This window comes from Vicugna pacos, chromosome 15, assembly GCF_048564905.1.
Source record: "Vicugna pacos chromosome 15, VicPac4, whole genome shotgun sequence".
NCBI lineage: Eukaryota > Metazoa > Chordata > Mammalia > Artiodactyla > Camelidae > Vicugna > Vicugna pacos.
Genome location: NC_133001.1, coordinates 21,163,973 through 21,183,161, shown reverse-complemented (window position 1 = coordinate 21,183,161; position 19,189 = coordinate 21,163,973). Strand labels below are relative to the sequence as shown.

Genomic DNA, 19,189 nt, shown 5'->3' with positions numbered 1-19,189 from the left:
TGAAGGCACTTTCCCAGGTTGCTCATAGTGTCTTTTAAAAATTATTTTATTTTAAATTGTGACAAAATGTAGAGAACATAAAATTTACCACTTAACCATTCTTAAGTGGGCAGGTCAGCGGTATTAACTACGTTCACATTGCTGTGCAACCATGACCACCATCCCTCCACAGAACGCTTTTCATCCTGTAAAGCTGAAGCTCTGCATCTACTAAACAGTAACTCTCTTTGCCCCGGCCCCTGGCAACCACCATTCTACTCTGTGTCTCTATAAATTTGACTACTCTAGGCCCTTCATATGACTGGGATCCTACAGTATTTGTCTTTTTTTCCTAATAGTGTTTTGATTACAACAGGGAAAAATTTTAGTGGGGACCAAGGATGGAGAAATAATTGAAGTTGGTGAAAAAAACGCTGCTTCCAACATCCTGATTGATGGACACATGGAAGGGGAGATCTGGGGCCTGGCCACACACCCCTCCAAGGACATCTTCATCTCTGCCAGCAACGACGGCACAGCCCGCACCTGGGACCTGGCTGACAAGGTGAGGGCCCCACGCTGCCCGGGCTGGGAGGCTCACAAGTGGTCTCAGAGCAGTGACAGCCCGGAGGGAGGAGAGGTCTGGCCAGGGTCAGACCAGAGAGAGGGGATGGGGCCACACAGGAAAACAGCCACTGGTCAGCAGGGAAGTGAGAGAGCCTAATGATAAGGAGGCCCATTCACACGCCCCCAGTCTATACGTAGACCTTTTAGCTGTGTATCCATCTACGAATATTTATAGCCCAGGAAAAATCTAGTTGAGAACGGTTATTCTCTTGTCAAGAAAGAACCCACAAAACTAAAAAACTTAGACAAGTTATGTCTTCCCTGGGTGGGAAGACTAAAAATGATTTTAAAATGTCAGATGTTCTCAAGTGGAACATTTCAATCAAAATCCCAGCAAAGTTTCTCTTAGAGTTTGGAAAAACAATTTAAAAATTCAAAAAATTTCCAAAAAGACTCATCTGGAATGAAAATGTAAAAAAGCAAGGAATGATCTGGTGGTGGGGGGAGGTTAATGTGACTAAGCCTTAGCTGATATTAAAACAAGTAGTTAGGTTCTAATAATTAAAATACTTGGTTTCATTACAAAATGGCTAGTAAATGTTTCAGTCATGTTTTCAGGGTGAGGATCAAAGAACAGACATGGAAAAGCCAAAGTGTGGTTGTTATACTCACACTTGTTAACTCCTAATTATTTATTATGTTTATTAATACCTACTACATACAGATGCTGCACAGACACTGTCATTAATGCCTACGACATCCTTGCAAGACCAGTATTAATATCGCTTCTCTACACGTGGGAAAATGGAGAAGTAACTTAGCCAAACGCCCAGCTAGGGACAAGGCCAGGAGTCGGGATCTGAACTAACTGATGCCGAAGCGCAAGCCCTTTGCCCTGAGCAGGAGGTCAGCAGGCTGCGGCCCGAGGCTCAGGTCTGCCCACTGCCCGTCTTTGCAAAGCCAGACATGCTCTTCCGTTTCTGTTGGCGCCCATGGCTACTTTCAGGCTACGTCGGCAGAGCCAAGTGGTTGTAAGGGACCATAGGGACCCCAAAGCCTAAAAATATTAACCACCAAACCGCCCACAGAAAAAGTTCACCAACCCCCACCCTAAAACATGTTGTCTCCCAAGCTGCTCAGTCAAAACATACTGGCCGCCTTGGCCACTCAGGGACACTTACTCTGAGAAGCCAGAGGTTAGGAGGCCTCCCCAGGCAGCAGAGGCGGCCTGACGGCTCCAGCCTGGGGGCAGGACTTCCCAGGAGACCAGCCAAGGTGGCCAAGGGCTCAGGTGGTGTTACTTTGTGTCAATGTAGAAACTACTCAACAAGGTGAGCCTGGGCCACGCGGCCAGATGTGCAGCCTACAGCCCTAACGGGGAGATGGTGGCCATTGGCATGAAGAACGGAGAGTTTGTCATCTTGTTAGTGAACAGCCTGAAAGTCTGGGGGAAGAAACGAGACAGGAAGTGTGCTATCCAGGATATCAGGTACATAGCAGGTGGTCTGGGCAGGGAGGAGAAAGGGCGGGTGTCCTCCCTCCCGTGGGTGCCGTTGGAGCAGGGTCATGGCTGGAATGAAGAACTCAGCTGTGAGAAGGTCCTTTTCAATGAGCCAGCTTTGGAAGGAGGCCCTCTCACATGTTAATTCTGACCTGTCTTTGCTCATTTCCCTGAGAGTGTGGTAAAAAAACTTCCTGTGAAACACCGTTCTGCAGAAGGCTGTATGCATCCATTTCCTTATTTTGAGGGGCTTTGATACAGAGAAGCCGTCAGATTCCGTAGCCCATAGGAGAAGCTCACCATCTGTGAACCGGGAGGAGTGGTCTCATCGCCTTTGAGCTTGGGAGGCCTGTCCAGAGCAGACCTCGTGCCCGACCAGCCCCAAACAGCCCTCCTCACAGACCGTGCTCTTGAACTGCTTTTTCTAGAATCAGCCCAGACAGCAGATTCTTAGCCGTTGGTTCTTCTGAACACACCGTGGACTTCTATGACCTCACTCAGGGCACAAGTCTGAACCGCATTGGCTACTGCAAAGATATCCCAAGCTTTGTCATCCAGATGGATTTTTCCGCAGATGGCAGATACATCCAGGTAGGCTTCGGCTTTACTAACATCTGGGGCAACCAGCAGTAAGAGTAGCACTGACAGCGGCTTACGTGAGTTCAGTGCTGACTGTGTGCTGGGCAGTTTGCCAATTGACTCTTCACAGGAACCGTTTAAGTATTGTTACTTTCCCCTGTTTTATAAATGAAAAAACAGAGGCATAGAGAATTTAAGAAAGTTGAATAGAATTTAAAGTAGTAGACTTATTCTTCAGTAGGAAAGCAGGAAACACAAGCCCTCATCTCTGATCCTCCTCTCAGCCCTGCCCCTGCAGAGCTGTCTAATCCCTCATTCTCTGGGGCTGCACCAGAGCCTGGGTTGCTTCCTATACTTACTGATTTCAATTCCAGATCCCACTGGGTAGTGTGGTCCTTCCACACTCAGGACCCGGACTCCAAACAGTGAGCCTGGAGTGAGCCCATCACTGGCCGTGGGGGACTGACCAGTGGGGAGGAGTCCCTGCCTTGGCACTTAGAGCTGAAAATAGAATGATTTCTCTAGCACTTTGAACAAATAGCATGTGTTTGTGAGCCGGCCTGGAATTGGTAGTCATTGTGGGAGAAGAGAGTGTCGTTCATTCATCAAATGTTTACTGAACCAGGCACTCTGCTAGGCTTTTGGGTGGACAAAATGGGCCTGGTCCCCGCTCCCCTGGAACGTGTCTTGTCGTGGAGAAGCTGAGCATCAAACAAATCATCACAAAATGTACATACAACTACAAATTGTGGTCATGTGCTGAGAAGGAAAAGTACAGTGTGCTCTGGGAGCTTACCAAGCACGGAGTTTGGATTGACTTTCTCTCCACACAGATATTTACGCTGAAGGCTGTAGGGTGTGTAAGAGCTGGGCAACAGAGGGGCGGGAACACGGTTCCAGGTTCCAGGTTCCAGGTTCCAGGCCTTATGCGTGAAGGCCCTGTTGTGGGAGGGATCTCGGCTCATTCCTGAACAGCAGGAAAGTCTGGGGTGGCCGGGCTAGAGGCAACCCCTGCAGGGCGAGGGGTCTGGAGATGGAGGCAGCAGCCATTTTCTGGCAAGTGATCAGTTTCTTCCAGAAGGTCCCCAGAGAAGCTAGGATCAGGTCCAAGATACTTCAGAAATCATCTGTATCACTGGCTGTCCACGAGGAAACTTGCCTCAGCTCTGTACCCAAGGACCTTGGTCCTCTGGGAACAGAGATTCCTAGACTTGAGTGAGCACTAGAGTTACCTGGAGGCCTTGTTAACACAGATTGCCGGGCCCACCCTGAGCCTGAGTGGGTAGGTCTGGGGTGGGGGCCCCAAAATGTGCGTTTCTAACAAGGTTCCAGGTGACGCTGATGCTGCTGGTCCAGAGCCACACTTGGAGTACCACTGCTTTAGGGCTTTGGAAATAGTGAGAAAATGGATGGAAAAACACCCTGCTTGTGTAAATTTTGCCCTGGGCTGACCACAGGCTTGGCAGCCTGGAGCTGAACTTGGGTTCAGTGAAAAGTCCTGGGGTTGTGGAGGCTGGGAAACAGTACACCCAAAGGCAAAGACACCTGTTCCCTTTGGACAGGAAAAAAGGTTGACGGGCATGGCTGCCTTCCACTTGCAGGTGTCAACAGGAGCCTACAAGCGCCAGGTGCACGAGGTCCCCCTGGGGAAGCAGGTGACCGAAGCCATGGTCATTGAGAAGATCACCTGGGCCTCCTGGACAAGGTGACTGGAGGAAAACACTTCTTGAGGAAAAGGTCACAAGGGAGACTCTTGTCCCAGGCTCAGCCTCCAAGTGTGTGTGTGGCTGGGATCTGAAGTGGCTTAGAGACAGGGCTGTCTTTCCTTTGGGGGGTGGGGGCAGAAGGATTCTTGCTACCAGCCTGGGCTTTTGAAATGCAAAGTCTCTCTTTTTGTGTAATCTGTCCTACCCAGCCCCAGCCCCATCCAGCAAGGTCAGAGGGAAACCATCTCCCAGCTCTTGGCCAAGCCCCGTGGTAGACTGGGAGGCCGCCTCCAGCCCCTAAGTTTAGAACTGCCAGGTAACAGTGCCTTGCCAGTTCAAAAGAGACCACCAACCTGTGAGCTTGAAGGAGCCCCCCCCACCTTCTCTCAAACCTACATATGCTCAGAAACACTGTAGGGAAGAGGAAGAGAATCAAAGATGGAGGTAACATTTCTTTGGGGGATAAAGGGAACTGGGGCAGAGAATAGTTAAGAGTTGGGCCAGGTGTCCAGAGGGGAGGGGACAGATGCTGTCAGGCCAGAAGAGCTACATGACATATTCAATTTTCCTCTTGGAGTGTGCCTGACTGCAGGAAGCCTTCTCACACATCTAACACCCCTTCCTTTTGGAACAGCATTTTGGGAGACGAAGTCATTGGCATCTGGCCACGAAATGCAGACAAGGCTGATGTCAACTGTGCGTGTGTAACCCATGCTGGACTGAACATTGTCACAGGAGATGACTTTGGGCTGGTGAAGCTCTTTGATTTTCCATGCACAGAAAAATTTGTGAGTTTTCCTTAGAGTCTCCCTGCACTGCCTGCAGGCTCTCTGTTCTGTAGTCTGCCAGGACGGTGGCCGCATCTAGATGGCCATCTAAAACCTAGAACAAGAGGACTCTTGTCACATCGCTGTGGAGATTTGGCAATACCCAACCTTCTCATCTCCCTCAGGAGGGGAAATCCTGGAAGCCAGGAGAATGGGGGGATGGACAGAATGGCCATAAGTGGGGCGAGAATGAGACACGAGGCCAGTGAAGCACTGGCTAACAGAGAAGACCAGACCAAACGGGAGCCCCATGGGTGAAGGAGGGTCCTGGGAGGCGGGGAATTGAGTCCTGGAAGTGGTCGGTGGTTGCTGGAAGGAAAAGGGTCTCTTAATCATCTCTGTTCACTTTTGCTCACAGGCCAAACATAAGCGTTACTTTGGTCACTCAGCTCACGTGACAAACATCCGTTTCTCTCATGACGACAAGTATGTGGTCAGCACTGGAGGAGATGACTGCAGGTACCTACCTGGTTAACCTGGCTCTGATGCCCAGGCCTGGCCTGCACCCCCGCCTGCCTCCCCTCAGGTGTCAGCCCCTCCCAGGGGCACGGGGGGAGGGGGGAGTGGACAGGAGATTCAGTGAGTTCTTATGAGGACGAGGACTTCCCAAGTATAAGGTATTTAGTCTCTGGTGACTCCCAACCCACACCTTGATGGGCTTATGTCCCCACTAGAGCTGTCCTGGGATTGTGAGACGCCAAGGGCGTGTGGTGGCTACTCTGAGCATTGCTGGGTGGAGGGACATGTGAGGGAGAGACCCAAGACAACAGATTTCAGTAGGAGCTGCTGAACAGCCCACGGTGTCCACTGCATATAATCAGGTTAGAATGACCTTGATTCCATAGGTCTTTTAACTCATAACTTCCAGCTCATCACTGGAGTTCTTATCTATCACTGTGGATATTAATCCACAACCAAGAGAGGTTTAAAAATCCTGTTGAGCCTCAGTCACCTTGAGAAACAAGCACAGCACGTTACCCAGCTTTACACCGGAGATCAGGTGAGGGGGGAGCCATCAGGCCCAGCACTAGTTAGTAGCAGAAGGAGAACCTCAACCAGCTGTGTCATCTCGTGAGCCAGGGCTGCTACTGACTATCCACTGCTCTGCGCAGAACAGGCCCATTGCTTTGTGAGGCAGGACTCCTCTTGCAGTGTTTAGAAGGACCCCTACCAGCCTGCTCTGGAGATGACATCAGCCTCTTCAGCATTTCCGAGGCAGCTCTCTTCTGTCCCTCCACGTTTCTCATTTGGAGTGTAGAGGGTCAGGACAGGGTCATTCTAAGTCACTTAGCTTCTCCACATCTAATGTAGCTGAGGGGCTTTACTGAAACATGGATATTGGTTTCTCTTCAGCCCAAGCAAAACCCTTGGGATGACCAAGACGACATGCATGCATTCCAGATGTTTTCTAGTTGTCTGGGTGTGTGGAAAAGGCACCTGTAGGGAATTTCAACCCACTTCCTTCCCAAAAGCTTTGTGTGGGAAATGGCCCCAAGGATGCTTTCTGGTGGCCTGCCCGGGAGATCTCGTCTGCTGTGCCAGCTGCTTCTGGCACTTAGAGCCCTTGAGATAGTGCTGAGCGCCCGCTCCCTGAGGGGTGCAAACACCCATTTAGAGCAGCACCAAACGGTACAAGCTAGCGACAGGACACAGAAGCCTAACAGTCACCTGGTGCAGGGGATACCAGGGACTTCTGATGGTATGAAAAGCTAGAAGTAACCTTTAAGATGCAGGGCCCCCAGGCCTCTGCAGCCACAGGAGCCTGCTGTGATCCCTGGCTCTGTGCTGAGCACTCGAAAGGGCTCGCCTACTCGAGTGGAGATGATAAAACCTTTTCAATAGTAACAAGAGAGATAGTGCAGAGTCAAGCTGCCAAAAGTCCTCCCATTCAGAACACAGACTCAGGCTGTTCTGAAAGAGCCATACCAAATGAAAAACAGTAGACCTTTTTAAAAAAGCATTAGACCTTTCATTGGTGGCAAAATCCCTGGTTTGTTGTTTGAATTTGAAATTGAAATGTTCAATGCATCACCTGAGTTTGATTCTGGAGCACTTGGCAAAATGTTTGTCACTTGACAGAGTATGATGTCCAGCCATGCAAAATGACTGATCTGCTTTTTCAGTGTGTTTGTGTGGCGATGTCTGTAAGTGCCAGAATCCTCTTACTGCTGCTGCCACTACCAGCCAGCAACCACAGAGGCAGCGAGTGGGTGCCTCCTCGGCCCCAGCTGCTGGGAACTGCCTACAGCGGGCAGGCCGCACAAGCTCCATGTGCTAGTGAAGCGGGGTGGCTGCTCCCATCGTCCGGAATCTCCGAAACTGTGATGCCAAGACGGGAGGTCAGTTCTCAGATGTTAAGACTGCTTGCCTGTTCCTGAGACTAAAATCCATATGTACTAAGTACACGGACAAAGAAATCCTATCTGATAATGTAGCCCACTGACAAAATTTAAAGCCTCAGTTACCCTAATCTAATATGTAGCTTTTAATTTGCATCAAAACTTTTACAAAAGATGTTTTGCTATTATGTTTCTATATACTTTAAAAATGTTCACTTTTACAAACAAAGAAGTTGAACAGGACAGCTTAAGTTAGGTTCACCGAAATACTAGAAACATTGATAGCCTCTGTTCTCCACATTTAGCTTTCAAAACCAAATGAGCCATGTATAAACAAGTTGAGAAAACTTAATTTTTTAATGTTTCATTTGCAGAGTTTTATATCCATTAAGTGCCTTTGAAAGCTTCCAGTTGTGTGGGCTGCTGTCTCACCTCCCACAAATTGTCTCCTTTCTTCACATGGTGCTAAAATGTCAAAACTGAGGAGGGCTACAGGACCCTTAGCAGATTCCTGGGCTGTCACCCGTGTCATGTGTTTAGGTCAAGGCTTCCTAAATTAAAGACATCAGATCAGTTACCTCCCTGGGAAACAGTGGCTACTTGAAGGTGAGCCACAAAGAAACTCCGAATTTCAGGAGCCGGGGAGGGGGGGTGGATGGGAAGACTAGGTTTTCACTATATTGCGTGCCAAACCCACAGCCTCCAAAACATTTCAAATAAAACAAACCTCTACTACAAAATAGAAGGGGGGGGGATCAAGTGGCTCCATGAGGCTGAGCTGAGTTTACTGCTCCCAGAGTGGGGTGGGCTTGACTCCAGTCGACTTCAGGCTTGAGGTAGACTATGTATAAGGTCAAGTCTGGATTTTAAGAATCTCTGCAAAACAGATTCCTAAGCCCAAGCAATAGATCTGATAAATCAAGATACAAAACAAAGTGACAGAATGTGACTCGGCCAACATCAACCAGAAAGTACCCTAAACCACCTCAGTCGTACTTTACACTTGGCCTTCCGCTGACTCCAGGAGGGGCTGAGGGCACACCCTGGGAGGAAGGCTGGGGAGGGACTGTGACTCTGAGCACATCTATACCGCTTAGTCCTTGCAGTCAGTGAACTAAAGAATCTTGGATCTTGAGTTACTATTTGTAGTTGTCAGTTTAGAGGAAAGGTGAAATGAAGCATTTTCAGTTAAACAGATTAACATTTGCCACAGAAGTGCTTCAGCGTTCTAAATGGATGAGATCACTCATTAAGCTATTTTTATATGCCAATTTTATTAATGCCTTACATTAATCCACTGATAGGTTGTTGGGCCCACAGTTAGTCCCTCTGCAGTCCTAATTGTTTCCTGTAACCATGTGATGCTGAGTGATAACCATGATACCTACATTGTACCACTGACCTTTCATACTGATCAGATGTTGCATTGAAATAACCATGTGGAAGAACAATAAACTGATCAATGATGGTATGTACAACTGTATGTAAAGAGCAATAGTGTCTGTGTCAAAACTTCTTAAATCTGGTTTATAAATATTTATATGGTATGATTTTATGTATGTTCATAAATCCTGCACTGTATTTATTCTACTCTATGTTAAAATATTGGTGCATGAACTTATTTTCAGTTATCAAAGTATAAAAATATAATTTAAAAACATTTTCGCAAACATGTTCTGTTTCCAAAGTAAATGCAGCTGCACTCTGAGCTTAAAACCTTTCTGCAAGTACAAGCCACCAGACTGGCGGAAGCAGTCTACCCTTTTTTGTATGCTTTTAATCTGCAGCAGGTTCATGAAACCAAAATACCGAACATTAAGTCTAGAAGCTTTATTGGTACTTTGCTTTTACAGTTCACAATGCATTCCACAGATTTAGTTCAGTACAGCTTAAACCACAACTGTATAAATCGGCATTTTATAATTTCTTGCATAACAATGTTTGATATTTGCGAACAACATTTTTGGAAGCATTAGATTCAGTCCAGAGTTTGTGACAAAAATAACTACAGTAAGTCTGTGCGATGAAGTTTATGTTGAGTTCATTTGCATGGCATCGTTTCGTGTTGAAAACAGATGGTAGTGCTCCTAGGAATATGTTCTTTTTCTAGCTTATGTGGTTTGGAACTACACACATAAAACCAATGACTGAAGTATCAAGCACGGTGGGGCAGCTGGAAGGTAAAGGTCTAAGCTTTGTGAAACACTATATATAGATATATATATAATCTATATTTACTTATATTGGCAATTAATATAACAGTAAAATTCACAATACACCTAGAACATCCCAGAAAGGCAAGCTTTTTCACACCTGCTTTGGTGGCATGATCTCGTCTAAACATATCATTTCAAAAAATCTGCATCAATCTACACAGACCATACACAGTGCACAAACTGTGAAAAGGGTTATTTTTTTTCAGCTCCACTTTCTCTGCAATTCCTCAAATACAGCAAGACTACCTGCAACAACGTGTAATATACAGCCTTCTCAGCTCTTTTCTTACCAGTGCCTCATATAGGAAAAACAAATATGATTACGGCTTAAATCCATACATAGCAGCTCACAATACTTAAGATGATGAACACATGGCAGTCAAGACAGGTCATTTTTCTTTAGACACTGCTTTGCTAAAAATAAAGATCTGTGAAACTGCACTGCAATGTCAAGGATTCCTTTTTCCCTGACCCTCCCCCATGGAATCAAATGAGTATCCCCTTTAAAGATAAACACTTATTGTTAATTATTTCAGGCTTTCTCATTCAGCTTTGCGCTTCAATCCAGGAATTTTCGCTTGGATTCTACAAATTAAGAGGAGGAGGAAGAGGTCAATGTAAATATTTCGAAATTGCTTTCTGCTTCTTAAACGTCTGTCCTTCATTGACCAGTCATATATTGCTCAGTTTATACAAGAAATAAAATCCTAAGGCTGTCAAACGACAAGCTATAATTTTGTCACCTTGGCCTACAAATTAGGCTTAAATAAAACCTAGTAAATACATTTAAACAGAAATTAATGATCCAAACATTAGAGAAAAAAATCTAATCTTTTGCAACTGTCACACCCTAGGTATGACTGAAAGTTGCTACTCAATATGAGAATGCTGCACAGTTCTCAAAGTCCAGTACACCTTATCCTTAGTTAAAAAAAGTTGCAGATTTTAAATACTTACTTAGCCATAGCATCTTTAACATTCTTATTTGCAAGCCCTAGATAATGATCTATTTGTGCCTGAAAGAGGTAGAAAGAAGTTGTTAGAATCTTACTAGCCCTTACTATTTCCAACACAGCAAAGGCTTAAGAAAACATCACATTTCTCTTTTTAAGGCTTTGGAAACTAGTACTGATATATTTCAAAGTTCCATATAAGACAGTGATCTCTGTATTCTGAAATCTTCAATTAAATTACCTGATGCCGTTCATAAATAACAGGAACACTGAAGAGTGAAATCAGAGCTGAAAAAGGAAATACACAACCTTTTAAATAGACTGGTATGATTTGGGGAACACACACGACAAAGCCATCAAACTGGCAGCACTCTGAAGAGAGCCAGGAGTGTTCCTAATGCATGAAGACATACACAAGGATCTCCTATAAACATCTGGTGGGAGCCACTGCAGAGCAATGAATTAAACCAAGGGAGGCTGCAGGAATCATTCCTGGCTTCAAATCACATCACAGACTTTATAAAATACAGGCATCCTGGTTGGTGAGATTCACAACTGACTGCACCATCAAATAGGACCACCCTTGATCTGGTTTATCACTGCTAGTTTGAGTAGTCTTTAGGAACTAGTTTCCATAAACAGGATCAGTTTCAGCAATTTAAAGAGCTCACAACCTCTAACGTACATTCTTTTTCCTACAATGTAAAAATATTCTCCACTAAAATGTCTCAGCTCCTTGCACACCATTTTTTCCTATAATTTTTCATTCCAGTGGTTTTGTAGACTTACCCAAAATCAGTAGTGTCAGACCATTGAACAAGGCACCAACATAGGTAAATACCCACATCAACACTGCAAACTATAAGAAAAGAACAACCAATTAAAAACAAAACTCAAGTTTCTTAATTAACCTTTCAAATAAAGCGTCCCATTGAAATGCCAAACTACTAAAGGCATATTCCTCGGAGATGTGGTAAAATAATATAGATCTTTTACTTCTAAGTCGCCAATCTCAACTCAGGAATTTCAGAATTCTTATTAAAACAATTAACAGATTTGACTCATTTTCTCTGGACTATACTACCAACTGTTGGTTCTGTTTTTTTCTGAGATCAGAAAACACACCAAAGGTACGCCTTACCCTCCAGCTCTTATATAGTAGTTTTTAAATGGGAAGACTGGAAAGGTATTATGAGAATTAGCTGTTAAAACTGATTTTAAAGATCTAACGAGCTAAGTGATTCAAGATCTTTATGAGCCGAATACAGACATTAAAATCTCAGACATAAGCAATAATGGAGCAGGGAGACATTATCAGGCAGACCAGGTTTCAGGTACCAAAAACATCACCTCTAGCATTTTATTAAGGATCAGAGGCACTGTCTCTACAGTGATGCATGTTTTAACAGCCAATGAGGCCTCCTAGGAATGAAGATGCCTCAAACTTTTATTAGTTAAATTGACCATTATTCTTTTAGCCACTGCCTTTAACAAACCCTAATATATTTCTTAATATATTAACAAACAATAATATAACAAACATTAATACAATTCTTACCATATTAGTGCCAGGCACAGTGTTAAAATGCTTTACAAATACAAACTCATTTATTCCTAACAACTTTAGGAAGTAGGCCCTGTTATTACCACAGCCAATGCAGACAAAAAAAAAAGTTTAGTAACTTGCCTAAGTTCAGATCATACTGTCATGTTTTACTGTCCCCTCCAGGGACTGGGACTGCAGTGAACTGATCAAACTTTCCCACTTCAGTAATCTTAGTCTCAAAATCTGGGAATTTTTTTCTTTTTTAAATCATCAAATACAGCAGTTTGGGAAAGGCCTTGTTTCTAAAAAGTAATTTCATTTTGAGAAGTTCTTTATTTCCTCTCCATACTTTAGTTTACTCATGAATGGTTGGACAAAAGAGTTTCAAAGTTTTCTTCCAGTTCTAAAATTTGGTGACCTCGTAAAGACCCAATGACATTTTCAAAGCAGTTCCTGAATACTTAGAAACACAAAGTCAGTTTGGTTTTTATTAAATATTCATCATCAGCAGTTCCTTCACTTCTTATTATAAGCCTTCATGTGTCCCACAATCACTCTGCCCTATTTAGTAGGTCACAAACATCACCAAGATGCCACCATCTACAGCAATTATTTAGGTTCCAGTAACACAGTATAAATGACAAAGAGGAGAGAAGGGAGTTAGCACCTCCATCATCTAAAGCACGGAGCAGCAAACTTCTGTACATAGACAGTCGGATAATATATGAAAGATAGTAAGATAATAAACATTTTCAGTTTTGTGGGCCACAAGGGATCTCTGTCACATATTCTTTGAATATTATCCTTTAAAAACCATTCTTAGCTCTCAGGCTTTACAAAAACAGGTCATGCGCCAGACAGACAGCTTGCTGACCCTTAATTTAAAGCATATCTTTGTTCATGTATTCATTTGTTTAACAAAATCTTAGTGCCTACAATGAGCTGGGTACTGAGTAATTAAGGTGTTCAAACTCTAGTGAGTATAGTTACTGCAGGTTAGAAGACACTTTGCATTCCTCTACCAACTGTCAGCTCTACAAATAGCAGCACTCTGGTTACCTACAAACAAATGTAATGTTCAAGTGAGCAATGTCAAGCATTCTTAGTCTCTATCAATTGAAAATCAAAACTTAAATGCTGCCCTGGTTTCAGCAACTGCTGTGGAACCACTGGTAGAAATGTCTGAAGCATGACTCCAGTTAGCAAGCCTCCCTCCTCACATAATTTTACAGACTCCTTTTGCAGAAGCTAAATATAACTTCTGCACTTGAGCAAGTCTGCCATAGAGCAACAGAGATATTTTATCCATCACCATCCACAAGTCTAAAGGGAAAAAAGTCAACCTTCTACATTTTAGAAGAAATTGCTTTAGCAACAAAGATACCATGACAGAATTCAGAAACTAACACATAAGCCAAAAATACTTCCTAATTTGGTCATTAAGTCACCAACAAGGCTGCACTCCAAATCCACAGAGAGCCCAAGACTTCACACCCAGGGGCTCAAATGTCACCAGGCTTGCCTCTTGGAGCGCACTCTTCCTAAAAGTCAGGCTATTCAGAGGCAAAGAGGACCAGAGGGAGGCTTCAAATGTCTGTGGGACCAGGCAGGTGACAGAAATGCATGAAGGAGCCTGGGTGAGGACTGATACATGCATTCTCCTTCGCAAGGAGGCACCCACGATCCAGCTCCACAGACTGCGGCCGAGCAAGTATTCCAGGCTAATGTTTTCAAATTTTCCCATTTTTAAGAGAGAAACCAGAAATTCACATTTTTATGTGCTATCACAGAATTTTTAAATGTTGCAGCTAACTTTGGAGAAAATTTAACACTTCAGGGGCCCAAAACAAAAATGTTGGGTAAGAGTTTCCAGAGAACGCACCATCAGAAGAGAAAGGGGTGGTAGTTAGGAACCAGCATGTAGCAACTGCACGATCACTGGAACTGCTGTATAAGAACAGTAACTAACAAATTTTTGAACATACGTTAGGTCAGTTACCCTCATTACATACAACCCCCAAATTTAAACTGTTATTATCCCCACAGAAGAGAAAACCAAGACACAGAAAAGACTAAGCAAGTTGCCAGACCAAAGGTGACAATGATCTCAGGTTTATTTGACTCCAGAATCTCTGCTCTGCTACACGGTAAAACCACCTACAGAGTCACCATTTATTAACGGCCAGGAATGTGCGTGCTATTATAAAGAGGCAGGGAAAAGGTCAATTAACACTTTAAACCTACAAATTCTAAGGCAAATATGTAGCAACCTTGCAGCCAATGCATATTAACTGTGGATATCAAAGGCTCATCTCTCTTTGGGTAGTAATGAGACTGGAGGAAAGAGGGCCAAAGTACAATGAAAGTCTAATAAATACTTACTTGAAGAGGGCAAGGGCCTTGTCTTGTTTGTCTTCTGTCCAAGGGAAAAGGGAATTAAATTTAAGTGTGTATCACGTACATTTCTTATTGAAAAGTGCTGCAGATTTTTTATTAGATGATGTCTCCACTGGGATGGGGGCATTTTCTAAGGAAAATGGGGGGAGGGTGCTTCACAGAATTTCAGAAATTGCTTTGGCAACTGTGACATTTTCAAGCTTTTCTCCTACATTTTTAACCACTGAAAATTACTTGACTTTTGACATACTTGGCCTCATTCATGAATACACTTTGACTGTCTCTACATTTCCCCAGCCCGTTTCCTGTGAGCCAAAGAAACCAGAAAGGAAACTGTCAAAATGTGTATGTTAATAAATGCCTAAGAGCCTGAGGACCAGATTTTAATGTTCTTTGGGGTCAGCTATTTCTGGAGTTCAGGCCTTTTTGCTCACATTCAGATTTCAGACTTAATTCTGGAACACTATGTTTACCTGATGTTCAGATAACTATAGCTAGAAATTTTCTTACAATTTTAACATATTTCCACTGACAGTTAAAGAACTACTGTCATAAAGAATCCAGTCTTCATCATCAAAAGCCCTATAACAGAAAGATAAGAACACCCCTGGTCTTTGAATCTAGCATATAAAATTATTAGACTTTTTCTTGGGATTTGAGGTTTTAAAAGGCAGAAGCCCCTAAAATAAAGATAAGAACCTTACTCAAGAAGTCCCAAAGCTGAACCCAGTGGAGACAGTCATATGCTTCTCTTTTATAATGAAGGGGGTGGGCCGGTGTGAGCAGGGGAAAAACTATAGCCCAGGGATTACAGCTCAAAGCCACAACTTTTAAAAACAGCGATTCTCCAGGCAGTGTCCTTAGAAAAATTAAGTCACACTTTCAGAGGATGGGACTCTCACTCCTTCCCCTTTCCAAGTATCAGTATCTGTTACAGTTCCCCAGAGGTCCCAGTGTGCAGCCAAGACTGAGAACCACTGTTTTAAAACAAGATCCCTTACACAAAAGGTCAATCACAGAAACATAGTTAAACCTTAACCAGGTGCTTTAAATTTGTTCAACTATCTTGTATTAGTTTTCTGGCGGTAATGAGTGTTATTTAAACAAGGTTGACAAGTATCACTAGGTAAAATAAAGTTATCCAGCCTCTTTCTGACTTCTCAGAGACTAATAAATATACAATAGGCTCTCCAAGAAAAGTACACATGTACAGCTTTCACAGACTAATTTAACGATAGAGCATCTCTCCTTTACTTCCTTTTCGTTCATTCATTCTCCCCTCCCTTGGATCTGGGACTCCATGGAATAAACCCACTTTGAAACAAATCCTGAGGACTGGTCAGAACATCTGCCTGTGGTAAAATTTTATACTACTGTTTGAAATAAGTTCTACTGAATGGAATTAGAAATATTTTGTCAGTGATTTCCCCTTAATATTTGACTAGAATTAATCCTTTGGGAAATGGATTGTTGTTCAGTCTATGGACACTTGAAATCTTTTCTAGGATTTAGAAACTTGCAGTTAATTGCAAAGGAGCAGAACAAAAGGAACGATTACAGCTGACCTCTGAACACCACCATTTGAACTACACAGGTCCACTTGTCAGCAGATTTTTTCAGTAGTGAATACTACAGTACAAAATTCCTGGCTAGTTGAATCCATGAATATGGAACCATGGATACCAGAGGAATTGCAAATACAGAGCAACTTCGGTTAAGGAGGAACTGTGGATATGGATAGCCAACTGAAGTTACAGGTGGATTTTCAACAGCAAGGTGGGCTGGCACTTCTAACCCCCATGTTGTTCAAGGGTCAACTGTACACAGGAATTTAAAAGAAGAAATCTGCAGAACATATTTTTATTTGCCCAAGTCAACCACCAAAATGAGACCTAGACTAGGCACAATGATAGCCACCATCTCATGTGAAATCTTTTCCAACAAGCCTGTAAACATTGGGGTTCGGTTAGTTCTTTGATCATATTTGATAGAACAGCTTCTCCCTGACATTACCCCCCACCCCAAAAGAAAGCAAGGATAAGAAAAGTTTCATATGCTAAGAATATTGACTCTAAAATTTTCAATTTCTGAGAAAGAAGGTTTCAAATAGAAGCAGTGGTACAAATGACAAATGCTCTAGGCTGTGGGGAAAAGGGAACACTCCTACACTGCTGGTGGGAATGCAGTTTGGTGCAGCCACTGTGGAAAACAGTATGGAGATCCCTCAAAAGACTAGGAATAGACTCACCGTATGACCCAGGAATCCTGCTCCTGGGCATATATCCAGAAGGAACCCTACTTCAAAATGAAACCTGCACCCCAATGTTCATAGCAGCACTATTTACAATAGCCAAGACATGGAAACAGCCTAACCATCCATCAACAGATGACTGGATAAAGAAGATGTGGTATATTTATACAATGGAATACTATTCAGCCATAAAAAACAACATAATGCCATTTACAGCAACATGGATTTCCCTGGAGAATGTCATTCTAAGTGAAGTAAGCCAGAAAGAGAAAGAAAAATACCATATGAGATCGCTCATATGTGGAATCTAAAAAGAACATAAATACAGAACAGAAACAGACTCATAGACATAGAATACAAACTTGTGGTTGCCAAGGGGACGGGAGGTGGGAAGGGATAGACTGAGAGTTCAAAATTTGTAGATACTGACAGGCATACACAGAATAGATAAAACAAGATTACCCTGTATAGCACAGGGAAATATATACAAGATCTTGTGGTAGCTCACAGCGAAAAAAATGTGACAATGAATATATGTATGTTCATGTACAACTGAAAAATTGTGCTCTATACTGGAATTTGACACAACATTGTAAAATGACTATAACTCAATTAAAAAATGCTAAAAAAAAAGTAGTGGTAATTATGACCCAGAATCTAGAAATGTAGATTATATAAATTTGAGGGCATGAAACACTTATAAAGACAGTGAGTTATAGAGAACCCTCTTTCAAATTTTAAAAAGTTATTATTTTAAACAAGCCACCAAGCTTGATACAATGTTTATTTTCTAAATGAAATGAATTTATAAATGAGACTAATTTCCACTGCATTTTCCTGAAATCATGGTAGTTTCCATATTCCTAGCTATGAGCCATATAAAATAAAAGTAATCCCAGTAAAAAGCTGGTTCTTATAAATGCCTAAAAAACACTTTAAACAAGATCACAAATGGGGCTATTTATTAGCAAACTTTCCACAAATTTAAAATCTGAATGTTAGGAAATAAAATCAGTTTAACAGAGCAAAATGATTTTTTCTTTAAATTGAAAAAGTGAAAAAAAAGGAATTGAAAAAACCATTTTTGCCTGCGTTACAGAGGGAGAATATGATTCTCCTACAAACTGTTGTGGCTAAAAGGAAAAAAGTAACAGAAGGAAAATAATTTTCTTTTAAAAAATGCTCTCTATATAAACAAAAACTGGGGGGCATAAGAGTGGTAAATGCTCAAGGAACATGTCTAGAAAAGGAATACTATTAGGTCATTTTCATAAAGAGCCAAGCGTGTTGTTTTTTTCTCAGCTTTTTTTCAATAAAGACATATTAAGCAAGTATCCTGTGTTTCTCTGCAAATGGAATTTATACTGCTCATACACAATGGCATAAGAAAAGGTTTAACTCAAGTCCCCCCCATGTAGCACAAACACAGTTTATCAAGGAGGACCCTGCAGGTATATTATCAGAGGGTGCACCTGAATTACCAAGGGCTTTGTATCTATCACCTTTGTAAGTTTTATGGTTTTTTGTTACTCCTTAAGGAGAAAAAGTAGTAAACCATACTTTTAATGCAAGTCTTTTTTTCTGAATATTAAGAGACAAAGACTGTTTTAAAATATAAGAAAATTTCATAAAAGCAAAGTGTTCCAGAAAGTAATCTATCTCATTACATGCCACTTCCCGTTACTTTCAAATTAGCAAAGTCACTCAAGGCAAGAATCTACCAAGTTCACTTTCTCTCATTTATGCTAGCTTCCTCACAAATAACGTAATTGTTTAAAAAAAAACATCCAATGTAATTTTCAAAAGAAATTTTTAAAATAAGATTAAACAGCAAAAAGAAATTCTTTATTTCATAAAAGTAAATTTCCTCATGTTCTATTTTCAATTATCTGTGCAAATCAGATTTAAAGGGTTTTTTAAAGTATTTAATCAGGCCTCCTCTGACATTTTCTTGCTCCTCTAGCCTTTGCAAGTATTTCCACACCTACATAACTGTCTACACATAGGACTGTGTACAGATGACAATAAACTCTGTAAGAACAAGTAAGTTTTCTTTTCATTAAAGACAGAGGGAATCTTTAAACTCCAAATTGTAAAAACTGGAACACAATGAATGATTCCCACATCAATTTGTTTTTGTTTTTAAACAGATCTCTTCAAAAATGCCTCTTAAGAAAAATACTGAACTACAGACATACATAGCTGCCTTAACTGCTATACTATGCAAACATGAAGAATGACTTTTAGTTTATATCTGTTGCAGTTTTTATTAAGTCTATAAAAACAGTGACTCCTCTATCAAGTTTCATGATTTTGTTTGAAGTCACA

General features: G+C 42.2%; 2 protein-coding genes and 1 long non-coding RNA gene across 12 annotated transcripts in view; 1 reads left to right on the top strand and 2 right to left on the bottom strand.

Moving 5' to 3' along the window:
* The window catches only part of EML6 (EMAP like 6), a 111,177-nt gene extending 101,972 nt beyond the window's left edge, over positions 1-9,205 (top strand). The window contains exons 27-34 of one of the 6 annotated variants that reach the window (XM_072937721.1): positions 356-544; positions 1,863-2,035; positions 2,476-2,638; positions 4,228-4,331; positions 4,967-5,120; positions 5,518-5,618; positions 7,283-7,498; positions 7,873-9,205. In XM_072937721.1, coding sequence (XP_072793822.1) covers positions 356-544; positions 1,863-2,035; positions 2,476-2,638; positions 4,228-4,331; positions 4,967-5,120; positions 5,518-5,618; positions 7,283-7,307 — 909 coding nt within the window. In that variant the 3' untranslated portion in view covers positions 7,308-7,498; positions 7,873-9,205. Of the gene's footprint in view, positions 1-355; positions 545-1,862; positions 2,036-2,475; positions 2,639-4,227; positions 4,402-4,966; positions 5,133-5,517; positions 5,619-5,833; positions 5,981-7,282; positions 7,630-7,872 lie in introns of those variants that run through there. The other 5 variants (XM_072937722.1, XM_031675661.2, XM_072937723.1 and 2 more) reach the window with 5 other exon arrangements.
* Positions 1,201-4,205, bottom strand: LOC140685691 (uncharacterized). Its single transcript, XR_012059014.1, has 2 exons — positions 3,423-4,205; positions 1,201-2,783 (listed from the first exon to the last, which is right to left on the bottom strand). It is a non-coding gene; the product is annotated as an uncharacterized lncRNA (long non-coding RNA).
* A 108-nt stretch (positions 9,206-9,313) lies between the features above and the next one.
* RTN4 (reticulon 4) overlaps positions 9,314-19,189 on the bottom strand; it is a 72,484-nt gene continuing 62,608 nt past the window's right edge. For all 5 annotated transcript variants that reach the window (XM_031675655.2, XM_031675656.2, XM_031675657.2 and 2 more), the window contains 4 exons: positions 11,457-11,526; positions 10,909-10,955; positions 10,672-10,730; positions 9,314-10,299 (listed from right to left, as the gene is read on the bottom strand). In XM_031675655.2, the coding sequence (XP_031531515.2) occupies positions 10,257-10,299; positions 10,672-10,730; positions 10,909-10,955; positions 11,457-11,526 (219 nt within the window). In that variant the 3' untranslated portion in view covers positions 9,314-10,256. The remainder of the gene's footprint in view (positions 10,300-10,671; positions 10,731-10,908; positions 10,956-11,456; positions 11,527-19,189) is intronic.